Source organism: Pelophylax lessonae (genome assembly GCF_965119305.1).
Source record: "Pelophylax lessonae genome assembly, chromosome: 13".
Taxonomy (NCBI): Eukaryota; Metazoa; Chordata; class Amphibia; order Anura; family Ranidae; genus Pelophylax; species Pelophylax lessonae.
Genome location: NC_138780.1, coordinates 54320121 through 54334822, shown reverse-complemented (window position 1 = coordinate 54334822; position 14702 = coordinate 54320121). Strand labels below are relative to the sequence as shown.

At 44.8% G+C, this 14702-nt stretch overlaps 1 protein-coding gene across 1 annotated transcript in view; it reads left to right on the top strand.

Annotated features, from left to right (window-relative positions):
- The window catches only part of TEDC1 (tubulin epsilon and delta complex 1), a 201375-nt gene that overhangs the window by 105226 nt on the left and 81447 nt on the right, over positions 1-14702 (top strand). The window contains exon 5 of the mRNA XM_082242892.1: positions 1146-1244. Coding sequence (XP_082099018.1) covers positions 1146-1244 — 99 coding nt within the window. The remainder of the gene's footprint in view (positions 1-1145; positions 1245-14702) is intronic.

Genomic DNA, 14702 nt, shown 5'->3' with positions numbered 1-14702 from the left:
TAGAATGCTTGAGCAGTGCTGTCTCAGTGTCCTGTAAGCCACGCCCTACCGGTTTCGTCACCTTACTTCTTCTTTCCGTACCACTAAAGAAATAACCATGAGCAGTTGGTTGAAACCTCTGGAAATTTCAGCTCTCGCCAAAAAGTGTCTATTCTGGAATTAGAGAAAAATAGTTTACTAGGTGTGTGGTAGCAAAACATACCACAGTGATCCAGAATTGTTTAATTTTGGATCACATCCAGAAGACATGGAACAGATCTGTGTCCACATTTCAGGCAGCTAGAGGAAAAGCTTAAGCTCATGAGGTAAGATCAATGTGTGGATATGTTACCCTCAGCCCCTGGTTCACACTGATGCAACGCACAAGATGCGATGCGTTTCCCTGCTTCGCAAAACACACTGCTTATCAAATCGCACGGCGTCCATGCGATCTGCTGCGGGTGTCAATGTTAGATTAATGACACCCTTAAAACAGATCGCAAAACGCAGTGCAAGTGGCAGAATTGCACCCATGCGATACAATTCAGGTGTGGTGAAAAAAAGGGTCCTGCACCCTTTTGATGCAGATGCAATTCTGTATGGCTTAAATTGCAACGCACAAACATCGCATGTGATGTGCACAGGAATGTGGTGCGAATCACATGCGGTGTTTAGCATGCACCAGTGTGAACCTAGGCTCATTCTATTGGTCCAAACTAGCCTTTGAGCAACTACCTAATATACTTTTCTTTTTTAAACTAGGAACTCTTTATTTCTTTTTCGTTCATCGACGGACACAGCACTCCATACATCAGAACTACTGGGTTATATTGTCTCCTCCAGGAGTAGGACTAGGCAGAACAAAAAACACCTGGCTACGCCCATGGGCCATCCTCAGCATGGTATATAACCCCCCTCTCTGCTCTAGTAATTAGTTTTAATCTGTCTAATCAGGAGTAAGGATCTAGGCCTCCCGGCTGGGATCTCTGGTCCTAGCATTTTTTTTCTCTTTCCTTACATCTTCTTTTTTTTTTTTTTTTTTTTTTTTGAAACTGTGTCCATCGATGAACTCAGAGAAATGGATTTTACGAAAATTACATTGAATAAGACTACTTACAAGTGAATAAAGTGTTTTGTTTTTTAAACGTGTGATACTGCCTTTTCAGATTCATTTATATACTCAAGGGTGCCAGATTGACTGGAGAGCTCACCATTTATCTGCCTTGGAAACTGAGCTGGTCTGTCATCCTGAAACTTGCAATATGGTAAGTAGTAAAACAAAAATCACAAAACATGAAAATGTAGTTGTAAATCAAAACCATGAAAACATTATAAAACGGTTTTTATTTATAAAGGGCCTGAGAAATAAATATGCACTCAGTAAATCCTATATTTCAGTTAGGCCATGTTCACATGGGCTTTAGCTTGTGTAAGAGTGGCATATACCACAAGCTTTTGCAAAGCATTTTCAAGTTTTTTGCAAGCTTCTAGCAGCTTTGTGGAGCATCATTTAGTTTGTTTGGAATGGTTGCAGGCGTCACTAATCTTCAGCACTACATGAAGCTTGTTGAAAGCCTACTGAAGCTTGCTAGCAACTTGTTTAAAGCTTAACTCCAACTTTTATTATACTTTACATAGTTTGTTTTGGCCAGCTTGGATGTGCACTAACATGTGAGGCCGCTGGATGTGCAGTATAAACTGTATGTAGCTGAGGCTACATACAGCATGCTGCACTGTGTTACGGGTTGGAGCAGAGACTTCCTATCTCATACCCGGAACACAGTAGAGTATATCTAATCAGCACTCAGCTGTTAAGAGAAAGCAATATATTCTAGCAATGAATACACAGCTTGCTCTGATTGGCTGAATCAGAGAGGCAGGCTGATGATTTCACAACCTCTGACTCAGAAGAATCTGTGTATTCATTGCTAGAATATATTGCTTTTTCTTAATGGCTGAGTGCCAATTAGATACTCTACTGTCTTCTGCGTATGAGACAAAGTCTCGGCTTCAACCTGAAATACCATGCAGTATGTGGTATGTAGCCTCAGCTACATAAAGTTTATACTGCACATCAAGCGGCATCACATGTTAGTGAGGGACATAGTACATTTGGATCTAGCTGGCCCAAAAGAACTATGTAAAGTACACTAGAATACCAAAAATATTAGAACGCCTGCCATTACACACACACAAACTTTAATGGCATCCCAGTCTTAGTCCATAGGGTTCATTTTTGAGGTGGCCCACCCTTTGAAGCTATAACAGCTTCAACTCTTCTGGGAACGCTGTCCACAAGATTTAGGTGTATGTCTATAGGAATGTTTGACCATTCTTCCAGAAGCATATTTGTGAGGTCAGGCACTGATTTGGACGTGAAGGCCTGGCTCGCAGTCTCCGCTCTAATTTATCCCAAAGGTGTGCTATCGGGTTGAGGTCAGGCAAGTTCCTCCACCCCAAACTCACTTATCCATGTCTTTATTTTTCTTTTTTAAGATTTCTGGAGCCGGAGGTAGCAGATGAACTGGCTCGGTTAAAAACTAATAAAGTAATGGGCCCTGATGGTATTCATCCCAGAGTTGTAAGAGAACTTTGAGATATAGTTGTTAGACCATTACTGGTCTTTTAATCAATCTCTTCTAACAGGAGATGTTCCACACGACTGGTGATCAGCTAATATTGTACCTATCCCAAGAAGAACAGCAAGGTAGAAGCTGACCATTACAGGCCAGTGAGTTTAAAGTCAGTTGAAGTTAAGTTAGTAGAATCACTCCTGAAATAAAATAAATTGTTGTACCCAAAGCAGCATGGCATTACTGAGGGCATATCATGTACGATTAATCTGAATAAATTTTTTGACAATATTACCAATGTTTTGGCCAAAGGTGGTGCTGCGGATCTTAGATATCTTGATTTCAGCAAGGCATTTGATACAATTCCACATAATGATCTACTACAAAAGTTGTACAAGCTAGGACTTAACCCTTGGGTGGTTCAGAGGATATGCAGTTGGCTAAAGGATAGATACCAGAGTGTGGTTGTAAATGGGGTTCACTCAGAACAGAGACCAGTCACTAGTAGTGTACCACAAGGTTCTGTACTGGGTCCTGTTCTATTTAATCTCTGATGTCCATGTAAGTGATATACAGTAGCTCACAAAAGTGAGAACACCCCTCACATTTTTGTAAATATTTAATTATATATTTTCATGGGACAACGCTGAAGAAATGGCACTTTGCTACAATAGAAAGTACAATATAAAGAGTGTTGTAGAACAGTGTAAATTTGCTGTCACCGCAAAATAACTCAGCACAGCAATTGATGTCTAAATCGCCGGCAACAAAATTGAGGAGACCCCTAAATAAAACTGTCCAAATTGGGCCCAATTAGCCATTTTCCCTCCCAGGTGTCATGTGACTCGTTAGTGTTACAAAGTTTCAGGTGTGAATGGAGAGCAGGTGTTCGAAATTTGGTGTTCTCTCTCACTCTCTCATACTGGTCACTGGAAGTACAGCATGGCACCTTATGGCAAAGAACTCTGGGGATCTGAAAAAAAGAATTGTTGCTCTACATATAGATGGCCTAGGCTATAAGAAGATTGCCAAGACCCTGAAACTGAGCTGCAGCACGGTGGCCAAGACCATACAATGGTTTAACAGGGCAGGTTCCACTCAGAACAGGCCTCGCCATGCTTGACCAAAAAAATTGAGTGCACGTGCTCAGTGTCCTATCCAGAAGTTGTCTTTGAGAAATAAAAGTATGAATGCTGCCATTTTCTTGTAGCCTTGTGCTGAGGAGATCGGCGGCCATCTTGGAACACCCGGCACGACCATTTTCTGGTGGCTTTTTCTAATAAGAATCAGGATGGGAGTTCCTGGAGGCGTTTTTGTAGGCGTAGACCCTCCAATTACCCTGGGCTACTTTTCAGATCCTCCCCTTTTGGATCAAGATTGCTGTTGACACGTGCTGTGCAGCTGTTCTGGGCCTCCTGGCGCATCTTTGGTACAGTGAGTCTGGGGGTCTCTCTCTGCTTGGGGTCTCCAGTGTTCTTTGCCTGACCTCCGGGAGGCACTGTGGCGCGGTGGGACACCTTTAAAAAAAATAGTTTTTGTAATTTTTTTCAACTTTTGCTGAAGGGTTTCCCTGGTGCAACATGGACCTTACAGATTATGTGTCCCCATCTGACCCCCTCAAGGAGGCCGCAGGGCCTTCCGGACTCCAGCTGTCTACAGATGACATTTTGGGGGTCCACAAATCATTTGTGTCCTAGGTGGAGGTGCTAAGAAACTACCCCTGCCTCATCTGATGTCTCCGATTCTAAGTCTGACTCAGCCACCGCATACGCGGGTCTCCCTGCCGGGTCCACTACCTTGTGCCCTGTCTCCTCTGACAGTGAGAATGACTTCTCTACCTCGCAAGAAAAGGCACTGATGCACACACTGGTTGTATCTGTGCGTGAGACCCTAAAATTGGAGACGCGACTGCGACTTGGGCGCAGGTTATGTTTGACACTCACAAGCCATCCAGAGCTGCAAAGGTTTCTCCCTTTCCTGCGTATTTTGACAACATGCTCAAAAAAGAATGGGACCATCCAAATCATTCCCCTGGGGTGCCTAAGCGGATTGCTAGACGCTACCCTTTTAAGTAGTCCCTGATAAAGAAGTGGACTCTGCCACCTACGGTGGACCCTCCAGTCTCAAGACTGATTAAGGCCACCGTTATCCTAGTGGAGGATTCCCCCGTCCGTTAAGGATCCGGAGAATAGGAAGGCGGAGGCTGTGGCCCGCACTATGTATGTACTCCCTGGCGGGGTCTGCACTGAGACCGGTGTTTACGGTTGCCCTGAATGGGCTAAGTTACTATGCCGTGACGTGGATGGGAAACAAGTTCCCTCTGCCTTTTGAGGAGCTGTTGGACCAGCGTATACTTTGCCTGAATCAGACTTCAAAGAAGGCCTTGACTGATCTGCCTTTTTCAAGGAGATGGCCTGTTTGGAGCTACCCTGGATAAAATTACGGGGTCTCACAGGGGGATGGAGTACCTTTCTTCCACAGGCTAACAAGGGTAAGGACCCTTGTCGCAGCCGGGGTCCCTCCTTTTCAGCACGCAAAAAGTTTTTTTTGTCCCTCAGGGTCAGTCGATAAGGCAAAGCCCTTCATGACTCCTTTGGTATGGCAAACAAAAGTCTGGTTTCTCCAGACCTGCGGACAAGACCTCCTCACCCTGAATGTGCGCCCTCACCCGTATCTGGGTTGGGGGGACATCTTTGCTGGTTCCCGGAACTGTGGCTATCCCGGATACCAGACAAATGGGTTTAAGAGGTCATACGGTCCGGTTACAAGATCGCGTTTCAATCTGTCCCTCATAGTTACATAGTTAGTGAGGTTGAAAAAAGACATCAGTCCATCCAGTTCAACCGTACATTGTATACCCCTGTATGTTGTGGTCTTTAAGGTGCCCATCTAATAGTTTTTTGAAACTATCAATCAATGCTCCCTGCTGATACGACGGTTTGCGGAAGAGAATTCCACATCCTTACTGCTCGTACAGTGAAGAACCCCCTGCGTATTTTAAGGTTAAACCGCCTTTCCTCTAGTTTTAGTGAGTGACCACGTGTCTTATTGTATTCCCTTTCTCTGAATAGGTTTTTCCATATGCTATGGTTGCCAGTACAGTATTTGTACATTGATATCATACCCCCCTCAATCGTCTCTTCTCCAGAGAGAATAAGTTCAATGCTTGTAGTCTTTCCTCATAGCTGATGTCCTCCATTCCCCTAATTATTTTTGTTGCCCTTCTCTGGACTCTCTCCAGTTCCAGCACATCCTTCCTGAGGACCGGTGCCCAGAACTGGACAGCATACTACAGCTGTGGCCGGACCAGAGTCTTGTAGAGTGGGAGAACAATCTCTTTATTTCTGGAGTGAATCCCCTTTTTTATACATTCCAGTATTCTGTTGGCTTTTCTTGCAGCGGCTTGGCATTGCATGCCACTGCCAAGCCTGTTGTCTACCATTACCCCCAGGTCCTTTTCCATCCTAGACTCACCCAGATGCCCCCCCCCCTAGTGAGTAGCTTGCTCACCCTAGTGAGTAGTTGCCCACCCTATTATTTTGTTCAGGTCCGCTTGTAAGGTTTCCACATCCTGCCCAGAAGATATTGGCATGCTTAGTTTAGTATCATCCGCAAATACTGAGATTTTACTCGATATCCCCAGGACAGAACCCTGGGGGACCCCGCTTTCCACACCCGCCCAATCTGAGTCCAGGTACTCACCTTATGGTCCATACCTACCTTCCTTAGTTTGAACAGTAAGCGTTTGTGGGGAATGCTGTCAAAGGCCTTTGCAAAGTCCAGGTACACCACATCCACAGGCTTACCTTTATCTAGGTGGCAGCTCACTTCATCATAGAAGGTTAATAGATTGGTTTGGCACGAACGATTTTTCATGAATTCATGCTGATTACTACTAATAATACCATTTTCATTACTAAAGTCTTGTATGTGGTCCCATAACATCCCCTCCAAAATCTTGCAGACTACTGATGTTAGGCTGACCGGCCTATAGTTACCCGGGATATATCTCGGCCCCTTTTTAAATATTGGTACCACGTTGGCTTTTTTCCAATCGGCTGGCACCATACCCGTCTGTAAACTATACTTAAAGATCAAGAATAATGGTTTGGCAGTCACCTGGCTGAGTTCTTTAAGAACCCTCGGATGCAAGCCATCCGGTCCCGGTGATTTATTTATGTTAAGTTTCTCTAGTTTAGTTCTGAGTCTATCTTCTGTTAGCCATGGTGGTACTTCCTGAGGTGTGTTATTTAGCTTGGCCTTACAAGCTGGGTTAGTGTAGCCCCGCAATTCTTTTGTGAAGACTGAAGAGAAGAAATTATTTAACACTACCGCCTTTTCCCTGTCCTCTGTGGCCAAAACTTCCTTATCGTCTTTTATGGTGCCAATGTGTTCTGGCCTCGATTTCTTACTGTTTATATACTTAAAGAATTTCTTGGCGTTCTTTTTACTCTTCCACTATATGTCTCTCGTGTTCTATTTTAGCCGCCCTGATTTCGTTCTTACATTTCTTATTACACTCTTTGTAATGCTTGAATGCTGCCAATGACCCCTCAGTCTTGAATTTTTTGAAGGAATTTCCTTTAGCATTAATATGCATTTTTATGTTGGAGTTTAGCCACCCAGGGTTTAGTTTTGCTCTTTTAAATTTATTTCCCTTTGGAATGCACTGGTCAATCCCTTTGTTAATTATGCTTTTAAAGCACTCCCATTTTTCCTCCGTGTTCTTTGTTCCCAGGGTTCTATCCCATTTGATATTTTCTAGCAGAGAGCGCAGTTTTGGGAAATTGGCTCTTTTGAAATTCAGTGTCCTTATATTGCCCTTGTGTTTCTTATTACTGTAATTAATACTGAAACGAATTGACCTTTGGTCACTGTTTCCTAAGTTGCCCCGTATTTCTATATCCGCGAGCAGGTCTGTATTGTGTGTAATCAGTAGGTCAAGTACCGCATTATTTCTTGTCGGTGCATTCACCATCTGACCCATGAAATTGTCCTGCAAAACATTTAGGAACTGCCGAGCCTTGGCTGAGTGTGCGGTTCCTTCTGCCCATCCTTGCTGCCAATCCTATCTGTAAAAGAAGGTCCGCCTCCCCCTCCTCCCTCTGGTTGGGGGGCCTATAGCATACGCCCAATATTACCTTCCCCACAGTGCCTTGCCTTTGAAGTTCTACCCATAGGGATTCTGCCTCCTCCATAGCTCCATTATTATCATCCCTCATATTTACCTGTATACTGTTCTTAATATACAGACATACCCCTCCCCCTTTTTTACCTTCTCTATCCCTGCGATAAAGGGAATACCCCTGAATGGTCGCCATCCAGTCATGAGAGCTGTCAAACCAAGTCTCTGTTATCCCCACAAAATCGAAGTCCTCCTCAAACATCAGCAGCTCCAGCTCTCCCATCTTGTTAGCCAGACTTCTGGCATTGGTATACAAGCCTCGTAATTTTGACCAGTTACATATATCCTCATTTGATGTTTTTAGGCTGCTCTCTTGATTTTTTCCCCATACCCACCCTGAGTTTAGAAGCTCCAAACACCCTACTGCTAATGCCCCCATTTCTGCCCTCTGAATCTTGCTTTCCACTGGCTAATTCTACATCTGTACCCCCCCCCATCACCTAGTTTAAAAGCCCCTCTAACTTTATGGCCATCTTCTCACCCAGTACGGCTGCACCCTCCCCATTTAGGTGCAATCCGTCCCTACCAAAGAGCCGGTGGCCGACTGAGAAGTCAGCCCAGTTCTCCAGGAACCCGAAACCCTCCTTACTACACCAGCTCCTCAGCCACTTGTTAACTTCCCTAATCTCCCGCTGCCTCTCTGGTGTGACTCGAGGTACAGGTAGTATTTCTGAAAATACTACCTTGGAGGTCCTACTCATCAACTTAGCTCCTAAGTCCCTGAAATCGTTTAGGACTCTCCATCTTCCTCTGCCTATGTCATTGGTACCCACGTTCCTCCAGTAAGGTTTTTCGTTTTCCGTTTTTGTGACTGTCCCCGGATTGCTTTCTGGCACTCTCTTGGGCAGTTCAGGACCTTGTTCAACAGGGGGTAATAGTTCCGGTTTCCATGTGCGAAACGTTTTTTAGGGCTTTTATTCAAACCTGTTCATAGTTCCCAGGAAGGAAGGCAAGGTGCTTCCAATCCTGGACCTGAAAGCACTAAATTGCTTTGTGCAAGTTCAAAAATTCAAGATGGAAACGGTTTGCAAGGTCGTGGCCCCCCTACATCAGGGGGATTTCCTGGCCTCCATGGACATCAAAGATGCCTACCTTCACATCCCAATCTGTGCGGGACACCAACGGTTTCTCTGTTTTGCAGTGGGAGAGGATCACTATCAGTTTGTGGCATTGCCCTTTGGTCTCGCCTCTGCTCCTTGGGTCTTCACAAAGGTGTTGGCTCCGATCCTGGCGCTGTTGCAGCAGCGGGGGATATCGGTCCTGGGTTACCTGGACGATCTGCTTCTCTGTGCGGAGTCTCCTACGGTGCTAGAAACAAATTTGGAAATCACCATGAGGAGTTCAGGTGGATTCTGAATCTTCAAAAGTCGTCCTTGGTCCCTTCCATGAGACTGGACTACCTGGGTCTGACTTTGGACTCGTCCTCAGCCAGGGTGTTTCTTCCTCCAGAAAAAACTCCAAAAACTCCAGACTGCGGTTCAGCTGTTGCTGTCCAGCAAATAGTCGTCCCTTTAGACCTCTATGGGAGTTCTGGGACTGATTGATGGTGTCATCCTTCGAGGTGGTCCCCTTCGTTCAATTCCACACGAGGATCCTCCAGAAGGAAATCCTTCTCAAATGCCACAAGAAACCAAATTCCCTGAACATTCAGGTCCAGCTGAGCTGGGTGACCAGGGAGTCCCTGATCTGGTGGCTTCGGTCCCCGATGCTCAAGCAAGGAAAATTCTTCCTCCATATATATTGCACAATTGTCACCACGGATGCAAGTCTGTCTGGGTGGGGGGGGGAGTTCTCATCAGGTTATCTGCTCAGGGAGTCTGGTCCCTGGAGGAATCCAAGTTACTGATCAATGTTCTGGAGCTGAGAGCGATCCGGCTTTGCCTAGTACACTGGACCGGGGGCCTGCAGGGTTGCCTAGTGCGCATTCAATTGGACAATGCCACGACCGTGGCTTATGTCAATCACTAAGGGGGCACCAAAAGTGTCCTTGTGGCCTTGGAAGTGGCAGATCTTCTGAGTTGGGCGGAATGCTTTTTGTTCCAGCTCTCCTCGATGTTCACATTCCAGGAGTGGAAAATTGGCAGGCGGATTACATCAGTCAACAGGCCTTGGATGCAGGGGAATGGTCCTTCAATCCAGAGGTGTTCCAGCAGTTGTGCCTTCAATGGGGCACTCAGATGTAGATCTGTTGGCGTCTTGGGTCAGCAGACAGAGGTTTGTGGCCAGCTCCCGAGATACTCTGGCAGACGCCGCAGATGCGCTGGTGGCCCATGTCTAGTGTTCTACTCCTGTAGGGGGCAGTATGACCCCTACTGATATGCATCAGGAACTGTGTCCGTCAATGAACTTCAGAGAAAAGGATTTTACGGTAAGTCAAAAATCCAGTTATGTTAAATTAGATGTGTTACACACAAAGTGATACATTTCAAGCATTTCTTTCTTTTCTTTTTGAGGATTATGGCTTACAGCTAGTGAAAACCCAAAATTCAGGGTCTCAGAAAATTTGAATATTACATAAGTACAATAAAACAATTTTTAATGCAGACATTTTGGCTTGCTGAAAAGTATGCCTCTGGGCAGTATAGTATGCACTCAATACTTGGTCAGGGCTCCTTTTGCATAAATTACTGCATCAATGCAGCGTGGAATGGAGGCGATCAGCCTGTGGCACTGCTAAGTGGTTATGGAAGCCCAGGTTTCTTTGATAGCGGCCTTCAGCTTGTCTGCATTGTTAAGCCTGGTGTCTCATCTTCCTTTTCCTAATACCACATAGATTGCCTATGGGGTTTAGGTCAAGTGAGTTTGCTGGGCCAATCAAGCATATTGGTACTTTTGGCAGTGTGGGCAGGTGCAAAGTCCTGCTGGGAAATGAAATCAGCATCTTCATAAAGCTGGTCAGTGACTATAGAAACTTCACACTGGACCTCATGCAACTTGGATTCGGTGCCTCTCCACTCTTCCTCCAGACTCTAGGACCGTGATTTCCAAATGAATTGCAAAATTTTCCACAGTCCATGATGATTTAGGGAGCCATGTCATCTGGTGTTGGTCCACTGTGTTTTATCAAGTGCAAAGTCAGCGTAGCCCTCTACCAGGAAATTTATAGAGCACTTCATGCTTCACTCTGTTGACCAGCGTTATGGAGATACTGATTTAATTTTCCTGTGTGTGTGTTCGCATCGCATCTGAATCGCAGGCGGTTCACACTGACATCTGCGAACTGCTGCGGGTGTCAATGTAAAGTTAATGACACCCTCAAATCAGCTTGCAGTGCGAACTGTGAAATGGTACCGGAATCAGATTGAATGGGTGTGAACACTCATGTGATCCGATTCCAGTGCTGTCCAAAAAAAAGGGTCCTGCGCCCTTTTGTTGCCAACGTGAAAGCAATTTCAGCCATACAGTTTATATGGCTGAATTTGCAACGCACAAGCATTGCATGTGATGTGCACAGCAATTCTGGCATCATACTAGTGTAAACCCCGCCTAAGAATTGAGAAGAATTGTGTTGTAGTGCAAATCGAGTGGCATCCAAAATAAAGTTAGCTTGTTTGCTGTTGAACTGGTTGTCTTTGGCCAGAAAGTACTGTAGGGCTCTAAAGCCTACTTTTAGGTGTGAAGTGACTTCACGTCCAGTGACACCCACCAATAGTCCTCCTCCCATCTATAGTTGTCCAAGATGTTTAGAATGTTGCCTGTGTCCTTAATGCAAGCCAGTAAGGCCTGCAGAAGAGGTTGCAAGAAGTAGTCTACGTAATCTGAAAGGCCAGTAGTGAGGCTATGCATAGAGGCCACTATAGGTTGGCCTGGAGGGGAGGTTAAAGATTTGTGGACTTTTGATAAGTGGTAAAAAATATGGGTATTGAAATATTGGCCACTTAAAGGAGTTTTCCTTTTTTTGAAAGAACACACTCTGATGCTGCCTGGTCTATTAGCGCATAGAGTTCCGCTTTGAATTTAGGCAGAGGGTCTTTTGAGAACCATGTGTAGGTGTTGATATCGCCAAGTAATCTTTTTGCTTTGCTGATGTAGTCTTCTGTCCTGAATGACTATACTCGCTCCTTTATTGGCCTGACTGATAACTAGATCATCGTTGGTCTGGAGGGCCTTCAGTGCCTGTGTTTCTGCCTGTGAGGAGAGGCTGGGTTGGGGTTAGTGAGTTCTAAAATGACAGATATGCATCATATCCTTAGAATAATATTTGATAGAAGGCTTGTATGTATGTACCCTTAGGTGTAAAGGCCCGTACACACGAGTGGAAATTCGGCCGGAAATTTTCGTCCGACGACCGATCTGCCGATTTTCAGCTTGTTAGTATGGTGCTCTCGACAACTGACTCCGACTTTTCGGCTGAAAAAATCCTCGTGTGCAGGCTATACAATTTTTGTCCTCCATCAAAACACGTCCGATTTTCGTGCAGTCAGTACAGATTTCGATGGGGAAAAATCTTATGAGCAAGACTAGGCAGGCTCAGAGATGAAAGAACACATACAAAGCAATCCAACACATGACATCACTTCTGAAGTAGAATTCTGTCATTTGGGAAAATTCGTGTGCAGTCTAGAGCACATTCCAACCAACAGACACCACTCTGGACAAAAGACGGACGAGCGGTCGGCGGAAATTCGTTGCGTGTGTACGAGGCTTAAAGCTGTGTGATGGACAAGTTGAAGATTTTTATCGTAGCTTGATGGTCCTCTCTCTCTGGTACTTTCCTGATGTTGGATCGGTTGGGAGGAAACGGTCATCCACGCATAGATGAGAACTCTAGTTTGGGCAACCTGCCCTAAAGGGTTTGGATGGCACTGAACCTGAGGTCCTATGTGGTGAGCGGGAGCCATCCATGTGTGGGTGGGGGAGAAACACACTGATCCCATCCGATTTTCTTTAGATCATTATCCAATTGCATAGTGATGAAAACATTGCAATGTTGGGCCCAGTTGAGTACTTTACCTGATTTTAAAATTTGTGATGTCTTGCTCCAGTTATTGTGTTTTTAATACTGATCAGAATATCTTCTTAGGCCTAGATATGTTTGTTGAGAGCTTCAAGGTCTGAACAGATTTGTACGATACCTCACGCTATGATACTACACTGATAAAATAAGAATGCACGTACGCTAGTGGCTAATGAAGGTCCTACGACATTGGTGGACCCCTCTTAGTTCAGCCGCTCATGGGATATCGAGGACCAGAAAGGCTTAAATGCACTTTATAGTCTCTTAAATAAATCAGGGTTGTCACCCAACGATTCTGTAGGAGCAGATTGGGAAAAATATGGAACTTTTGGACAATTCCATCACCCATACTCTATTTAATCCCAGATCTGTCTTTTATCCCTATCAAGCGAAGCGCCCATACATACAAGCCTTCTATCAAATGGTATATAAGGATCTGATGCATGTCTGTCATCTTAGAACTCACCAACCCAACCTCTCCCCATGTGAGACACAGGCACTGAAGATCCTCCATACCAACAATGTCCAGTCATCCGTCATCAGGCCGATAAAGGAGGGAGTAGTCATTCAGGACAGAGAAGACTACATCAGCGAAGCAAAAATATTACTGGGCGATATCAACACCTACACACTGCTCTCAAAAGACCCTCTGTCTAAGTTCAAAGTTGAACTCTATACGCTACTAGACCAGGCAACATCTGAGGATGTTCTTTCCAAGAAAGGAATAAGGCTTTATAGTGGCCAATATTTCAATACTCCATATTTTTACCACTTAACAAAGGGCCACAAATCTTTAACCTCCCCTCCAGGACAACCTATAGTGGCCTCTATGAATAGCCTCACTACTGGCCTTTAAGATTATGTAGACTAATTCCTGCAACCTCTTGTGCAGCCCTTACCGGGAATGTGCGGACAAACCGCAAACCAATCAGGAAAAAAACGTAAGGATAAATCACTATCCACTCCTACAACACTAAGAGGGATATATGCAAATGCCAGGAGCCTAGCTAACAAAGTGGATGAATTGGAACTGTTATTCCCACAAGGTCTTTGTACTCCTCATGTCCTAAGAGAAACTTGGTTCAACCCCTCACATGACTGGCTGGCCAATATGTCTATGTCAAAAATAATATGGGTGGTAGAGAGGAGTGACATTATGGAAGGAACGAGTGCGGAGGTGGAATCCATGTGGGTAGAACTCCTTAGGGAAAGAAATAAAGGGGAAAGTAATAGTGGGGGTATGCTATAGGCCGCCCAATCAGAGGTAGAGCTGGAATTTTTATTGCATTTGGGAGACGCAGCAAAGCAGGGACAAGTCATATTGGGGGACTTTAATTATCCCGACATTGACTGGGAAGAGGGGATTGCACTCACTAAAGGCCTATCATTTCATGAATGTCTTACAGGCAACAACAGCTGCAAGAAAAAGTATGTGAATCCTTTGGAATGATCTGGATTTCTGCACAAATTGGTCATAAAATGTGATCTGATCATCATCTAAGTCACAACAATAGACAATCAGTCTGCTTAAACTAATAACACACAAAGAATGAAATGTTGCCATGTTTTCATTGAACACACCATGTAAACATTCACAGTGCAGGTGGAAAAAATATGTGAACCCCTAGACTAATGACATCTCCAAGAGCTAATTGGAGTGAGATGTCAGCCAACTGGAGTCCAATCAATGAGATGAGATTGGAGGTGTTGGTTACAGCTGCTCTGCCCTTTAAAAAACACACACCAGTTCTTGGTTTGCTTTTCACAAGAAGCATTGCCTGATGTGAATGATGCCTCGCTCAAAAGAGCTCTCAGAAGACCTACGATTAAGAATTGTTGACTTGCATAAAGCTGGAAAGGGTTATAAAAGTATCTCCAAAAGCCTTGCTGTTCATCAGTCCACGGTAAGACAAATTGTCTATAAATGGAGAAAGTTCAGCGCTGCTGCTACTCTCCCTAGGAGTGCCCGTCCTGTAAAGATGACTGCAAGAGCACAGTGCAGACTGCT